General features: G+C 45.6%; 1 protein-coding gene and 1 pseudogene across 3 annotated transcripts; one reads left to right on the plus strand and one right to left on the minus strand.

The window, feature by feature from the left end:
• The first annotated feature begins 6,360 nt into the window (after positions 1-6,360).
• Positions 6,361-9,070, plus strand: LOC124694257 (protein SOSEKI 3-like). 3 transcript variants are annotated; one of them, XM_047227357.1, is made up of 8 exons: positions 6,361-6,615; positions 6,754-6,817; positions 6,925-7,185; positions 7,264-7,333; positions 7,422-7,558; positions 7,636-8,524; positions 8,634-8,783; positions 8,849-9,070. In XM_047227357.1, the coding sequence occupies exons 3-7, from the start codon at positions 6,954-6,956 to the stop codon at positions 8,737-8,739; spliced, it is 1,434 nt and encodes a 477-aa protein (XP_047083313.1). In that variant the 5' UTR covers positions 6,361-6,615; positions 6,754-6,817; positions 6,925-6,953; the 3' UTR covers positions 8,740-8,783; positions 8,849-9,070. The 3 variants fall into 3 exon arrangements, with proteins under 3 accessions (XP_047083313.1, XP_047083249.1, XP_047083374.1); XM_047227293.1 differs by lacking the exon at positions 6,361-6,615 and having other exon boundaries at positions 6,622-6,817; XM_047227418.1 differs by lacking the exon at positions 6,361-6,615 and having other exon boundaries at positions 6,622-6,817; positions 8,634-8,772.
• Positions 9,071-9,820: 750 nt separating this feature from the next.
• Positions 9,821-12,801, minus strand: LOC124648959 (annotated as a pseudogene).
• Between the last annotated feature and the right edge of the window lie 1,500 nt (positions 12,802-14,301).

Below are 14,301 nucleotides of genomic sequence, written 5' to 3' on the forward strand. Positions count from 1 at the left end.
GTGTCTTTGATATTCCCAAAGAAGCCATTTTGTATTGTTGTAATGTAAACTCTTCTTAATTAATAAAATAGGCAAACCTTTTGACTTGTATCAAAAATAAATAATATGCATGACGCCTCCATCCCCTATTTTGAATTCCAATCTTACAATGCCATTGGCTAATATTTGCCTCTGGATGTTGTTAGGAAATGTTTGACCCACATTATCAATGTGTAGGAAAACCTTTTTATGTAGCGTGTGGATGATGGCTCCCCAATGTAGGGTCAGTTTGGTTGCTCGCATGCTTTTGGGCATATGCGAAGGTCTTCTCCACGGAGCCATGATTTGTCGGGCCAAGTCTAAATTCATGTTTTGTATTTAGTTTGGTCTCCCACATTAAACCCAAGTGCAGAATAGGAACGGAAATTGGCTACCTTGCTTAACACATGAGGCGTTGAGGTGTTGTGTGGTTAATTAAAGTAATTCGTCTCAGTCCCTTTTAATTTACCCGACCATGCTTCGGTTCGAGATAAGCTGTGCATGAAAAGAGAGACGTCGTGACGTTGTGATTCCATTTCCGTGACCAGTTTGTAGTTTCATCAAGTATTTAAAGATTTATTTTGTGTTCACTTTTGGATTTTTCGAAGAATTTAATTAAATTCATCGCACATGATGGATCAATTGAAATTTTATTTGAGGGGGTAACTTCATATCACCATTTTAAAACAATTTCATGTTCTAAGTTTTTCTTTTTGACATGTAGCCATATTTACTAATTTGTAGAGTAGTTAGATCCTAATTGCGAGATTAATTTCAAATAGTTGCCAAGTTAATGAGACTAATTGCAGGATTAATTAGGGGCCTAATGTTTTTCTCCTCATGTTAAAACCTGACAACCAAATGAAATTTACCAGCCAATCACACCTAGCATCCTTTTTAGGTACCTAGCAACCTCTTTTTAGGAAGCTAGCAAGATTATTTTCTCTTGTAGCGGAAGTGTATGATGTCACTGTCTGGTAGTCCCTATTTTTTGCAAAATATGTGGCAGTGCACCCACGAACTCTTGAATATGTGCCCTAGAGACAAAGTATGTTTTATTGTCATATCCATAATGTTCATAATAAGTTTTATGACATGCTATAATTATATTAAGTAGAGACATTAGTACGCGTGTGGTATGTAAACAAAACACTGTCCCTAGTAAGTTAGTCCATTGATTAATAAATGATCAAGGTTTCCTAATCATGGACATTTGTCAATTGATAATGAAGTCATGTCATTGGATGAATGATCTTATGGACACACACCCAACCTAGGTATTGCAATGTGATCCACTCATAAAGTTCAACATTGCGTAACTGAAGAAACGATGTAACCTACTCCTTAGACCGTAAGACCATATCTAATCGGTATCACCGGAGGCTGCTTTTACTGCATCAATCGTCACACCGTAATAGGGTGATCATAAAGGTGTCTATCCCGAAGGGATGTGCTGAGACATATGTGTCAAGATCGGGATTTATCCATCCACGTGACATATAGGTACTATGGACCCACTCGGTGATATTGCATCTATGAAACTTGCAAGAATATGACTAGGTCACGGGAATGTGATAGAAAAGGAACGAGCAAATGTGTTTATCGGTAACGAGATTGAACTAGGCATCGAGATACCAAAGATCAAATCTCGGAAAAACTAGGTACCGTGAGACAAAGGGAATAGGACTCCATGTTAAGGTTCAAACGACAAGGTTAATTCGTGGAAAGCAAAGGGACCATCGTGTATTTCTAGATCGTGTTGTTCATCATTTATAGGAGAGGTGTCTCGATCATGTCTATGCATTCATGGACCATAGGGTGGCATGCTTAATGGTATACGATGCTTAGGGTTTGGTTCATGATCATCAGAGTAATAAGAGAGAGCTCCGAAATTATTCCGGGGAGGTATCGAACCAGAGTCAAAGAATTGCTAGGAGACTTAATAACATGTTTTAGTATATAATTAAGTGAATTAAATATTAAATTTGGATTTAAAATAAAGGCTAACCCCTAATGGACCAACATATGGCGGCCCATTAGGGGGCACCTCCACCAAGGGAATGTGGGGGGGGGGAGGGCATGTTGGTGCCGCCCCCACCAAACCCTAGGGTGGGGCGGCGGCCCAAGAGGGTGGCAACACATGAGGTGGAGGCTCCACCTCCCCTCCCCCACACCTATATAAGGAGGGGAGGACCCCTCTCCTCATTCATCCCCTTGGCTCATTTGCGTCTCTCCCTCACGTGTGGTTCATGAGTTTTGGAGCCTGCACACAGGGTTGGAGATCTCCATCGTACGAACGCCGTCATGCTATTGGATCCTCGGTCCGGATCAACTTCTTTTGCTGCTTTGTTTGATCGGAGCCTATGGAACGTCATCTACACCGTACACGTGTTGAACTACGGAGGTGCTGCCAGCTGTAGCACTTTGCCGCATGTACTTGTACTCGACCTTGAGGTCGACGTCGTTGTACACCTTCATCAACAACGTTTCGTTTGGAACGTAACGTATTCGGTCTTCAAGGGTATGAACATCGACACTCCTTCATTACCTTACATCTGCATAGAATAGATCTCGGCTATTCATTCTCGTTGGTAGGATTTTTTTGTTTTCTGCTACGGAACCCTACACAGACTGATGGGGGCAAACTGCAGAGGAGCTACTTTTTTCCGGGAGTGGTCAATCGTCGCACGGGGTCTCATTATGTGCGGCGCCAACGCGGTTTAACATTGTTCATGTAGTTGCATTCAAGCCACGTGTAGGTAAAATCAAATGTGACATGCTTTATTGATTTGAAAATATAGTTACATCGTTCCCAAGATGTAGTAAAATAAAAGTAGGGAATTCATCGATCTAATTACATGTTAAATTTGAAATAAAAGCATGCCCAGCTAGCTCATGGCTACCACAGTGGGCTCCCTATTGCAGTATTCTATTGATACTTAATCAAAATCATGTAGAGGACAATGCTACAGGTGTGGCTGAGAACCCACCTTTTTTTTTCACTGTCTCCGCCACTTAGTGCAGTCCGTTTATAAATAACGAATTTGTTAAACCTCAAATTTTAAGCCAACATAAGCCCTTCTCTGGAAGCATGTGCTTCAGCCAAAGTATACTTCTACTATCTCATTTCAATCCTGCTCCAACCAGATTTCATATATTCAAAGTTTCAACATGAACATTTCTCAACAACAACAAAAAGAAAATGATGATGGGCCGGACGGACGCTCTACCGTTGCGCGCGCCCACAACACAACCAGAAGCCCAACTGAAGGCTGAAGCAGACCTCGCCGCCGCCGCCATGGACCCAAGGAGCATGCCTCCTGGGGCGCGGCGCATTCCTCTCCTGCTCCGCCCACGCCGTCGCCGCCGTAATCCTCATCGCTTTCCTCCGCCTCCCCCTCTCAATCGCCGTGAAACAACAGGATGAGAGCTCCTCCTCCTGCGACCTCTCCTCCCCGCTGGACCAGCACCGTGCTTGACCGGCGCCTCTTCCACCTCATGATGCGCAGAGTCATCGACGCCTTCCCGGCCATCCACTTCGCCCGGCCCGCCCCGGCGACCCGCCCTCCGCCTCCTGCGACATGGGCCTGGCGCGCACGCTCCGCCTCCCACTCGCCATCGCCATCGGCCTCGAACTCACCCTCTGCCTCGCCGCTACCTAAACCGCCGCCGGCATGCCGGAGGAAGGAAACACCTCGGGAGGACTGGAACAGGTGGGGAGCGCAGGGCCAGCTTGGGTTCCGCCTCATCAGGAAATTCGGGGACATCGAGCCGTGGAGTTACAGCCTTACTGGTAGCGCGGCGGAACGCTTGCTCGCCCCACAAGACCGTGCGATACGCTTGGCGCCAAGCCTGATGAGCATCGTTGTTGCCATCATCTCAAGCAAGCAAAGTCTATGCCGATGTCAATGCCGAGGACCTCAAATAAAAAATCGAGGGGAGCGTCGATGTAAGGCAGCAGGTGTTGCTGGAGAGGGGGTTAACATGGTCTTGGTGGAGGCGCTTAAGGCAGATCACACCAACATTCATTACCTGGATCAGTTTCTGGGGCAGTGGAGGAAAGGCAGCAAGGGGTTCTTGGAGATGAAGAGGCTCAATGGTGGAGTTCCCGTGGAATTTGATGGGTACATTAGCGAGCTAGTCGACAAGGAGGTCTTCCTCAAGGGGAAGAAGAAGGTCCAGGTGCATCGCTGATTCCTCTCCGAGTTAAGAACACAAATACTTTATCAAGTGAGTCTTGCATAGATCGTGTCTGAAATCTGCATTTTGTTGTTTGGTTTGCCTATTTATGATTCAGTCACTGTCACCTTGAGGGAAATTTTGGTAACCAGCAATGTATCACTCTGTGCTAAGCGACGGGTACTAGTTCCGCTCAATCGGCTAGTTTCTTAGCACTAATAGTTAGTCTCTGCTTGGGAGCTTCTCTCCATCTCCTTGCATTATACAGACTTTTTATATGAAAATTTATAAAATATGCAGTGGGGAAATTTGCAGTTCAGCTTTAAAAAAAAAATCGCTGCGCATTTCCTGTAAGGAAATATTGTACTAATTCACATCATCATGTCCTTTTGGCTATTTAGTTCTTTTCATGACTTTGTGTTTCTCCGGTGCATTTCCACATATGGTAGGTATTAGTGGTCCACTTTTTATAGCTTTATTATCCACATACTAGGTGTTATGAGCATTCATTCTGTAAGTGACGCACATATGTACAATCGTGTCTTAATTGTATTGTCAGGTTTGCTTATAGGTGATTCAGTCGATATCACTTTCAACTAAATTCTGGCAGCTATCTATGTATAGCTTCATGCTGCAAAGAATTTCGTAGCATTACTGACAGCTGCCCATTTCCTGTAGGGAAATGCTGTACTATTTCACATCATATCCTAAGGCTATTTAGTTATTTTCATGACTCTGCATTTCTCCAGTACATTACAACATATAAATACTTACGCGTGTTCCACAATTTATAGCTCTGTCATCCACATAGGTGCTCTGCGCATCTACTCTTTAAGTGACACCTAGAGTACAGTTGTGAACTCGTGATTCGCGAGTCCTGTTTTGTACTACATGCAGCATGCTATAGATTATGGATATACCTAGGAGCATTTGCTTGCTAGTCATAACAATACAATGTCTTCCTTGATTACTTACAGGTTGCGGAATTGAAATATTGCGTTAAGAAAATATGTAGTTCGTCCTTCGTGAAAAAAAAAGCATCTCAATTCATGCAACAGTGTTGCTTGACCTGCAGTCCTGGTCGCAACCGACATTTCTTTCGTAAGCAAAGGGCATTTCTGTGGTAAGCAGGGAACATTTCTTTTGTGGTCTGACTGAAACAACACATAGTGACAGATCGACATTCATGAGTTTCTGTGGAACCTTCTATGATCAAGACTTCATTTGACTGTTTGATGGTCTTTCTAGGTATGAACTATGTTAGCTCAGGAAGCACAATTTACACTAGCTAGTTTATGTCGTTTTTGTTTCTTCACTCTGCGCTATCTCCTCCATAGAGTAGATATGGTAGAGAGATAACTGCAATATAGCTATTTTCCAGATGTTACGGCATTTGAGATAAACAATGTTTGTTCGTCGCTAAAATGATTGGCTGTTATTGCTGTATGGATTTTCTTAAATTCCAGGAAATTAGACATTCGCTAAACTTATTACTTGACGAAACAACCTTATTACTTGCATCTTATCCAAAATTTGTTTGGTTACTCACCCTCAGGGGAACCTTTATAGCTTAGTTGCAACTTTCAACAGAGATCTTCCAGCATGTGAGGTTTAACAAAAGAAGGAAATAAATAGCTTCAAAAATATTGTTGCCATGATATTATGGATTTATGGCAGACATGCATTAGGTTGATTAGACATGCTGTTTAATTGACATTCCATTCAACAAAAAGTTAGTGAGATAACCAACAATAATTCTGCCCTTTCTAGAAATCCTGGAAGGGGTTATACCAAACAGAGCAGGTCCTTCTCACTGAACTGCTCTTTGCAGAGCATAACGTATAAAGATTGTGATCTAAGTCGCTCATGTCTGCTAGAGTGGTTAGCACCTGATATCTTTGCACGTGCTAGGACCAGGGGTTAATCTGAGATACTTGCAGGTAACAGTTTTGCTTTTTATTACTGTAGACCCATTGGAGAGTGGTAGTGGTTTTCTAAGAGTTCCTCGTTTATACCAGTATAAGTCTAGGGTATATCTCAGCTCTACTCCTCTAATCCCCAGACTCCAGTGCCTGATGCATGGTATACTCTGACTGTGCATGCGAAGGTCTCTCTTTCCTTCAGAAATTAGAATTCAAACTCAACTTTTTGTTTATTTTTTTACTTTACTTTAGTAATTCTGGCTATGTAAGGAAGTTTTTTGACTTGTATTACATCACGTCTAGATCAGGGGAATCAAAGAGGGCAGAAAAAGGAGGAGCTCTACTAGGCTGCGGAAAAAAGCTGGAGAGGGGGAGATACAAAGGCAAATCAAAGCTCAGGAAAGGAGAAATGTATCTGCACTGCACTGCATTGCATTACATGGAGTAAAAGCAAAAGCAACCAAATCTCACATACAACACCCAGCAAGCAGAACAAGTAAGTCCAACTGTACTCTGCTCATCCTACATGTGCCCCATGTGGGCAGCAACAACAGCTCTTTCCCGTATGTCTTTCTTACCCAACACTCCTCTCCTCCTCGTACCGTGGCCGTGCACTACACCCACCCTACAAAAGGGCTCTCGTTTTCTCCTAAACCCAGAGTAAAGACGATGCCTGATGATCCATCCAGAAGCAGCAGGTATTTCACCCTTGTTCTTCCCTATTCTACCTCCTTGTTTCTTACCTGCCTTTGTCTTGTTCATAGTTTGCTTGATCTCTAACTATCTGCTTCTGATATGACTGCAGTGTAGTTTGATCAGATTGTACACCCATATATGCCGGAGGAGCAGCAAAACACAATGGAGGGGAAGGCGAGGAGACATGCCAGCCCAGCAGGGATGCGTACCAGGCCCGTCAGGGTGGAGCCGGAGCCTCCACCGACCATGAAGCATGAGGTAGGGACGACAAGGGTGGCAGTGGTGTACTACCTGTGCTGCAACCACCAGCTGGAGCATCCACACTTCATGGAGGTGCCCCTCGCCTCCCCGCAAGGTCTCTACCTGCGAGGTTAGTTGTCACTGGCGCTCGATCAGTGTTGCTAGTGATTGTTGTAGTGATGCCTTACAATAATTGAAATTCTTTTAGATGTGATTAGCCGACTGGACACCCTGAGAGGGAAGGGCATGGCAGCCAAGTATTCCTGGTCCTGCAAAAGGTATGAGCATACATATCAACTGAATTGCCCATCGCAAGTTCCATCTTTTTATCCAACATTATATTGATGATGCAACAATGTCATGCAGGAGATACAAGAATGGGTTTGTGTGGCACGATCTGTCTGAGGGTGATCTGCTTCTGCCCGCACAAGGCACCGAGTATGTCCTCAAGGGCTCCGAGCTCCAACTCGACCAGTCAAAGTCACCGCTGCCACTAGTACCAGGTAGCAATTCACAAATATCGAGCAACTGTATTTTGTTCCTGGAATACCACCACTTAGATATGTTGATGCTGTTTCAGGCCATCAGCAGAATAGTAGTATAAGCGATGGAAAGGTTCTGCTCCACAAGGCAACTCGACAACAACAGTCACCTCTTTCCCATCGATTGAATCAAGGGTGGCCTTCTATGTCTCCATGCCCTGATCCTGCTGTTTCAATCATCAAAGAGGCAGTACCACCTTCCGCTGTTATTGTTTCAGCCATAGAAAAGGCAGCTGTCCAGCCAACATTGCTGTCATCACCATCTTCTTCCACCATCGGTTACGACGAGCGATGCAGGATGCCACATTCAGGTTCCTCAAGCAACTCGTCCCCCAAGACAAGCACACATTCCTCCGGTGCAAGCTCACCCGGCATCAACAATCCTGCGGTAGCGCACGACATGGCCACACAAACAGACGACAAAGCCAGAGGGAACAATACAACACTCCAACAGAGACAGGATGCAGCAGGCATGACCCCGGAAAGGCCAGAAATTGCTGTCGAGTCCCATCACAGGCATCCACCTGCAGGAGAGCGCCGTTCCAGTAGGAGTAGCACATTGCAGTCACTTATAAGGGCAGAAGCGGCTGGCAGGAGGAGAGGTCTACTGGAGGAGGATGAAAGGACTGCTACAACGGGCTCTGTCAGCGGCAGGCTGAAGCCAGCCAACTTGCTCATGCGCCTCATGGCCTGCGGACCGAACAACCCTGGCTTCGGCCTTGTTCGGACATCATACAAGCCACAGTTGACGCAGCTCGAGTACCCATCGGCGTCTCCAGAACTGTCCCCTCTTGGTGTGCTGAAGCCTGGGACTAGTAGCGCGTCCACCGCCAGAGCTTCAGAAACAGAGAACTGCACCGGTAGCCTAGTTGGCGGTGTTGCAGGCAGGCTTGAACGCTCTTCTTCATCTCGCGGTCACCAGGATGGGTATGTGTTACCGACTACTGTGGACATCGTCTGTCCCGACATATTCGTGCTGATTTATCCCTACACTCGATTTACATAGATCCTGAAGCGTACACACAACGTCTTGCAGAGTTTGCGAGGAAGCACGCTTGTCGAAAGGGGACTTGGGTAGCCCGTCCAGGAGCACGAGCAAAAGGATGGGCGACCCGTCATCGTCGGGCAGTGTGGTTCCATGATGAAAAGGAGAAGATGGCCGAGATGGAAGAAAGGTGGTACAGCGGTATAAAATCATCTCTCTGAGTCTCACTTTTTTTTTTCACATTTGACCATGAGCTGATATTGCAGGCTTTCTTCAGGAGCTTGGGTCATCATCCACAAGTTAACTGCTCGAACAAACTCAGTTGTTTCGGTGTCAATGCAACGAAATAGGGTGCTGTGTGAAGGAGATAATAAGTGACCAGAAAGTATATTGCTGTACTAGTAATTTCTTCTCAGAACAATAATAATGACAATGTTTGTAGTACCAACTACTCTACTAACTTTGCTTTGGGAGGAAGTAACTATCGTGCCTTAAGCTCTTGTAGTTACTGCTAATAAAGTGGAGTGGGAGAAGGGTACATAGTGCAAATGTAAGATGAGATTCAGATCTTGCATCCAGCTATCTGCTAATGAAGTGGAGTACGAGGTGGTCACTGCTCAGGAAACCTTCGTACGCACGTACGCTTATGGACATAATTGGCTGTTGTTGTTTCAGCTGGCAGCTTGGTGTCTCCTTAATTTCTTCAGCCATTATGTTTTCACATGTACAGTAGGACTGCGCATGAGTACACATTAGCAAATAAGAGGAGGACGAAAAAGATGGCAAGTCGTCCGTGATGAAAGGCAGCAATAACAGATGACGTACGCAGCATGACATGTGTAATTCTGATAACCACGTTGGCGAGGCCCTTCTGCGATCGATGGATAGATAATGGGTTCTTGCTTAATTAATTTGATCAGTTTGAAATTTGATTAGAGCTGTGATGAACCATTGCTTTCATTTGTTGAGATATAGTTCAACAGTCATGGAGCAAGCAAGAACTCCTGACGATTTTTCTTGCTTAATTAAGCTAAAACAAACTGGGGAATGAAATCTGCGTACTCAACCCGAGACAAAGAAAACATAGGTACAACTGACATACACAAAAACAAGCTCCAGTGGACATCATGCACACAGAGTTTTCTGAACCATAACTTCATGAGCAGTAATGGCAGAAACACATGCTAATCTGTCATCATATAAACAGAGCCTTCTCCTTTGTTCAGCTCCAAAAGAGATCATCTGGGATACCGGGAGGACAACAAGATCTCCTCTTCCATAGTGTATTGTCTACTCGATTCCTCGATGGCCCCATCAATTGGTATTTCCTTGTTGGCGAGCAAATCTTCGATTGACTTATACGGTGCAACAATTTGATCCCCATCGTATCTCTTCGATGCTGAAGTATACGGAGAAGGCTTCTTTCTCGCTCGCAAGTTTTCAAGGGCCATCTCCACTTCCTTCATTGTTGGTCGGCTATCTCCTTCCAATCTAGTGCAGGCTGCCGCTAGTATGGCTACTCTTGGAGTTCTCCATCGTCGTCCTCTTCCATGGCTTGCGGGTCTGCTATGTCAACAAGGTTGCCTTTTGTCAGTGACGAGACAAAATGCTCAACAAGACTGGCATCATTATCTGATCTGTACACATAGGGTTTCTTCCTAGTTAGCAGTTCTACAAGGAGAACGCCGAAACTGAAAACATCGCTCTTGTCCGTTAGCCGGCCTGTGTAATAGTACATGGGGTCTAAGTAGCCAAATGTTCCTTGAACAGCTGTCATCACTGCTGTTTGATCAATTGGAATGTACCTTGAGGCTCCAAAGTCCGATACCTTTGCTGTTAAACTCTCATCGAGAAGTATGTTAGAGGACTCGATATCTCTATGAAAAGTAGCTGAGTGCAGATAGGCCAGAGCTCTGGCAATTTCAAGTGCAATCCTTAACCGGTTGTTCCATGATAGTGATGTTGGTCCTTCAACATGAAGATGCTGATATAGGGTTCCATTTGAAATGAACTCATAAACCAACAATGGTACTTCTGCTTCAAGGCAGCAGCCAAGGAGCTTCACGACATTTCTATGGTTGATCTGAGAAAGAATAGCAACCTCATTTATGAATTCATCGATTTCTTTCTGTACTACAATCTTTGATTTTTTGATGGACAACATGTAGGTCTAGGATTCCTTTGTACACGACACTGTGTCCACCACCACCAACTTCACGAGACTTGTCAAAATTATTTGTGGCTTTCGATATATCCCCTAAGGTAAACATCATCCTTTCACCAATATCTGCCTTTTGAGATATTAACTGCTGCAACAGCAAACCATGATTTTGGTTGAATAACTTCGCTCTCCTTTTCTTCACCTTCCTTAGCTTCACAATACGTGTAACAAATGGAGCACTAAGTGCCAGAAGCAACACTGCGACACCGCTGATTACTATGCCTATGGTTAAACCTGAAAGTTACGAAGATAAGATTATGTAACTTAACGGCACAGACAGTGATACAGTTCATCAGTTTTCCACTTTCTCCATTGTGTATGATGAGATTGCTATCCAAACTACAATTTCTCTACATGAAGCTCTCAACTTACGAAGTTGTCTGTAAAATCTCAAAATAATTAGTAGTTGCCACAGCCAAATGATTAGTTGATAAGTGGAGGGCTATGATAGGCTTGAGTCATTCCAACTCTGACCAGTAAGACAGATCTTCAAGATAGTTAGGGTGTGATGCAAGACTACAAGCAACAAAAACAATAGTACTAAACAAATAATCGAAGGGATACATATATAAATTTTCCTTCCTGCAAATATGTTCAGTCTGGCGTCTTGGCAAAAAATGGTTCCAGGTAACACCCCAACTATCAGTTGGATAATATATTGGAGTGGAGATCATAATTATTAATTGACATATTAGAATTAATCATTGAATAGTTACCAATTTGTACCAACAAAATGTTACTGTACTTGTAATATAATCCATATAAATACCAGATTACATGGATAGATAGTAAAGGCAATCAATGATACAAAGTGGTTGTCACCTGCAGAGAAATTCGTGATCTTGATGCATCCCCCTTTTACAGCGGGGTTCCCATATGTCCCATCAGGGCAACGGCAGAGGAATGTTCCAGGCATATTTTCACAAGTTCCATGGCATGAGTGGGCTTCCTTATGTACACACTCATCAATATCTATTCAAATCACAATACAGAACAGGAAATAAGCAAACCATATGCTACAAACGAAGTCAAAACAATCACTACCCAGTGGGACTGTACTAATATTCTTGAAAAATTATAGAACCGACTAGTTCACCGGCTCAAGATTAAATCTAGAATAGGTGGGGATAGCTACTAAATTTGAATTATAGTCACCCTAATTTGATTTTCGTGTATAACAATTGAATATAAGTAAATTTATTTAACTTACCTTGACAACCGTCCAGGATGTAAGGGTTTCCATGATAACCAGCAGAGCAGCGGCACTGGTACCCATTGTAGACATAGCTTGTGTAGTTTTGACAAAGTTGTTGCTACTGCGGCATGCAGGAGCGACAGAGCGCTGTTTTTGACATGAAGAATTACTGATCACCCAGTCTAGCAAGGCAGGCAGCGCCACACCGCGAGGTTCATACATGAGTTTTGAAATGTTATAGGACCCGTCCTCGGCTATGTATACTGACGACTTAGCATCGAAGCTTGAGTCATTAGAAGGCTGGAGCTGGATATGGTAGGAGGTGTAGCCTTTTGGGATGCCTCCACCACAGCAGCCGAGGCCCGAACATTCGCCATACCGGATAAGGTGAGACTGCGAGTCTGAGTCTTCTAATAAGGATGGGCAGTAAGTGGCGCAGGCATTGATAGTGGAGTTATCCTCTCCCATGAGGATGACTTGGATATTGTTGCATGACAACACAAGGAACTTGTTCCTATCTGGTGCGACGAAGAAGGGTCCTCCCTCTCTCAGGCCACCCCATGTGTGGTACCTGCTTGTGTTGGGCCTGGATGCACCATCGGTATAACCAACGGCATGATGTTGGTGCTGTTGATGCGCACCGTGCTGTTGGGAATGGAGATCTCGAACACTTCGACGGTGCCATCGCCAAGGAACAGCTTGGGATAGGGGAAGGAGTAGTCACAGGTAAGGTTAAAGCCATCATGGTAGCAACCAGGCTCGATACCAAATGGGTAGGGGATGCTGATGTTACCACTGTTCATGTATATATTTGTATATTGTAGTTTCCCCATATGTTAGGGGGCTTCCTGCATATTATGGTCTTTGGCCCCCAGATAATACAAGTTGCTTATTCCTAACATGGTATCAGAGCCTAGGTTTTGTCTCTCTCCCGCACGCGCAACTCGTGCTTGATTCCGATCCAATTTTTCGTCCCTTGCGGTGGCCCCCGGCCAGAATCAGTCATCAAGAACTCCATCCGCAGCGCCGCCACGGCGCACTTCCTCGAGGCACTCCCGCACCCGGCCTTCGTCAGCGACCGCTCACTCCCGTCGCGGGCCACCTCCCTCGCGGTCACCCGTCCGCCTGCCTGCCTCCCGCTCCCGTCGCCAGGCCGCCTCCCTGGCCTCCGCTCCCGTCGCCTGATGCGTGAGGCCATCGAGCCCACTCGTTTCGTGCGTTGACCGGAGCGGGTTAGATCCAGATCTGCTGCTTATTTCAAAAAAAAAAAAATGTCCCTATCGTCGGGCGTTTCTTGCTCTTGTCCACCGATGACTTCTTCCGCTGCATCCGTCTTGTACTCGGGCCTTCCTTCTATCCTTGGTGCTTGTCCGCCAACTCCATGCATGTTGGCGCGCCGCTCTTCGTCGACCTTTGCGGCCTCTTCGCGCGGTTATGACCGCCTTTCTCCGACTTTGTCTACGTCGACCTGCCGCTCTGCATCGACTTTCGCAGCCTCTTCACGTGGTTATGGCCGCGCTTTGCCGACTCCGTTTCCGTCGGTTTGCCGCTCTACACCGAATTTCACGGCCTCTTCACGTGGCTATGGCCGTCCTTAGCCGACTTCGTCTACGTCGGCCTGCCGCTCTACATCGATTTTCGCGGCCTCTTCACGTGGTTATGGCCGCGCTTCGCCGACCCCGTCTATGTCGGCTCTCCGCTCGACATCGACTCTTGCGGCTTCTTCAGGCGGTTGTGACCGTCTTTCGTCGACTCCGTCTTCATCGGCGTGTTGCTCTCCGTCGCCACCTTTGGCGGCCTCTGTGTGTGGGTGATAGCTCCTCGTCGGCACCTGATTGTACCTTGACCTCTCCAGTCGTGCCCCTTTCTGCGCATGAGATAGCGCAGCTTCAATGCCTTCTTGATGCTTGGGATTCTTCACCGACAGGTTCTGCTGGTTCTGCAACTGAGTTTTCTGGCATTGAGCGACCACCTCCTCCTTCTCCAGGTACATCCCCATGGCTTCTTAATACTGGAGCTTCTTTTCATATGACTCCTGATTCTTCCTTGTTGCATTCTGTTTGACCTGTCGACCCTCCTGTTTGTGTTCTTACTGCCGATGGTACCCCTCACCCAGTCATTAGTCGAGGCATTCTTAGTACTTCCTCGTTTCATGTTCCTTCTGTTGCGCATGTTCCTCAACTTAACATGCAACTTTTTTCTGGTAGTCAGATCGTCGACTCTCGTTGTAGCATCACTCTCGACTTTGATTCCTATTCTGTTCAGGATCGTCGCACCGGCACTATGCTTGGTGCTGGCCTCGC

This window comes from Lolium rigidum, chromosome 1 (genome assembly GCF_022539505.1).
Source record: "Lolium rigidum isolate FL_2022 chromosome 1, APGP_CSIRO_Lrig_0.1, whole genome shotgun sequence".
In the NCBI taxonomy this organism is placed as follows: Eukaryota; Viridiplantae; Streptophyta; class Magnoliopsida; order Poales; family Poaceae; genus Lolium; species Lolium rigidum.

Coding starts and splice junctions, on each gene's coding strand:
- LOC124694257 (XM_047227357.1), top strand. CDS start 6,954: ATGCCGGAGGAGCAGCAAAACACAATGGAGGGGAAGGCGAGGAGACAT. Junction 7,334..7,421: donor TATTCCTGGTCCTGCAAAAG/GTATGAGCATAC, acceptor AATGTCATGCAG/GAGATACAAGAATGGGTTTG. Junction 7,559..7,635: donor ACCGCTGCCACTAGTACCAG/GTAGCAATTCAC, acceptor ATGCTGTTTCAG/GCCATCAGCAGAATAGTAGT.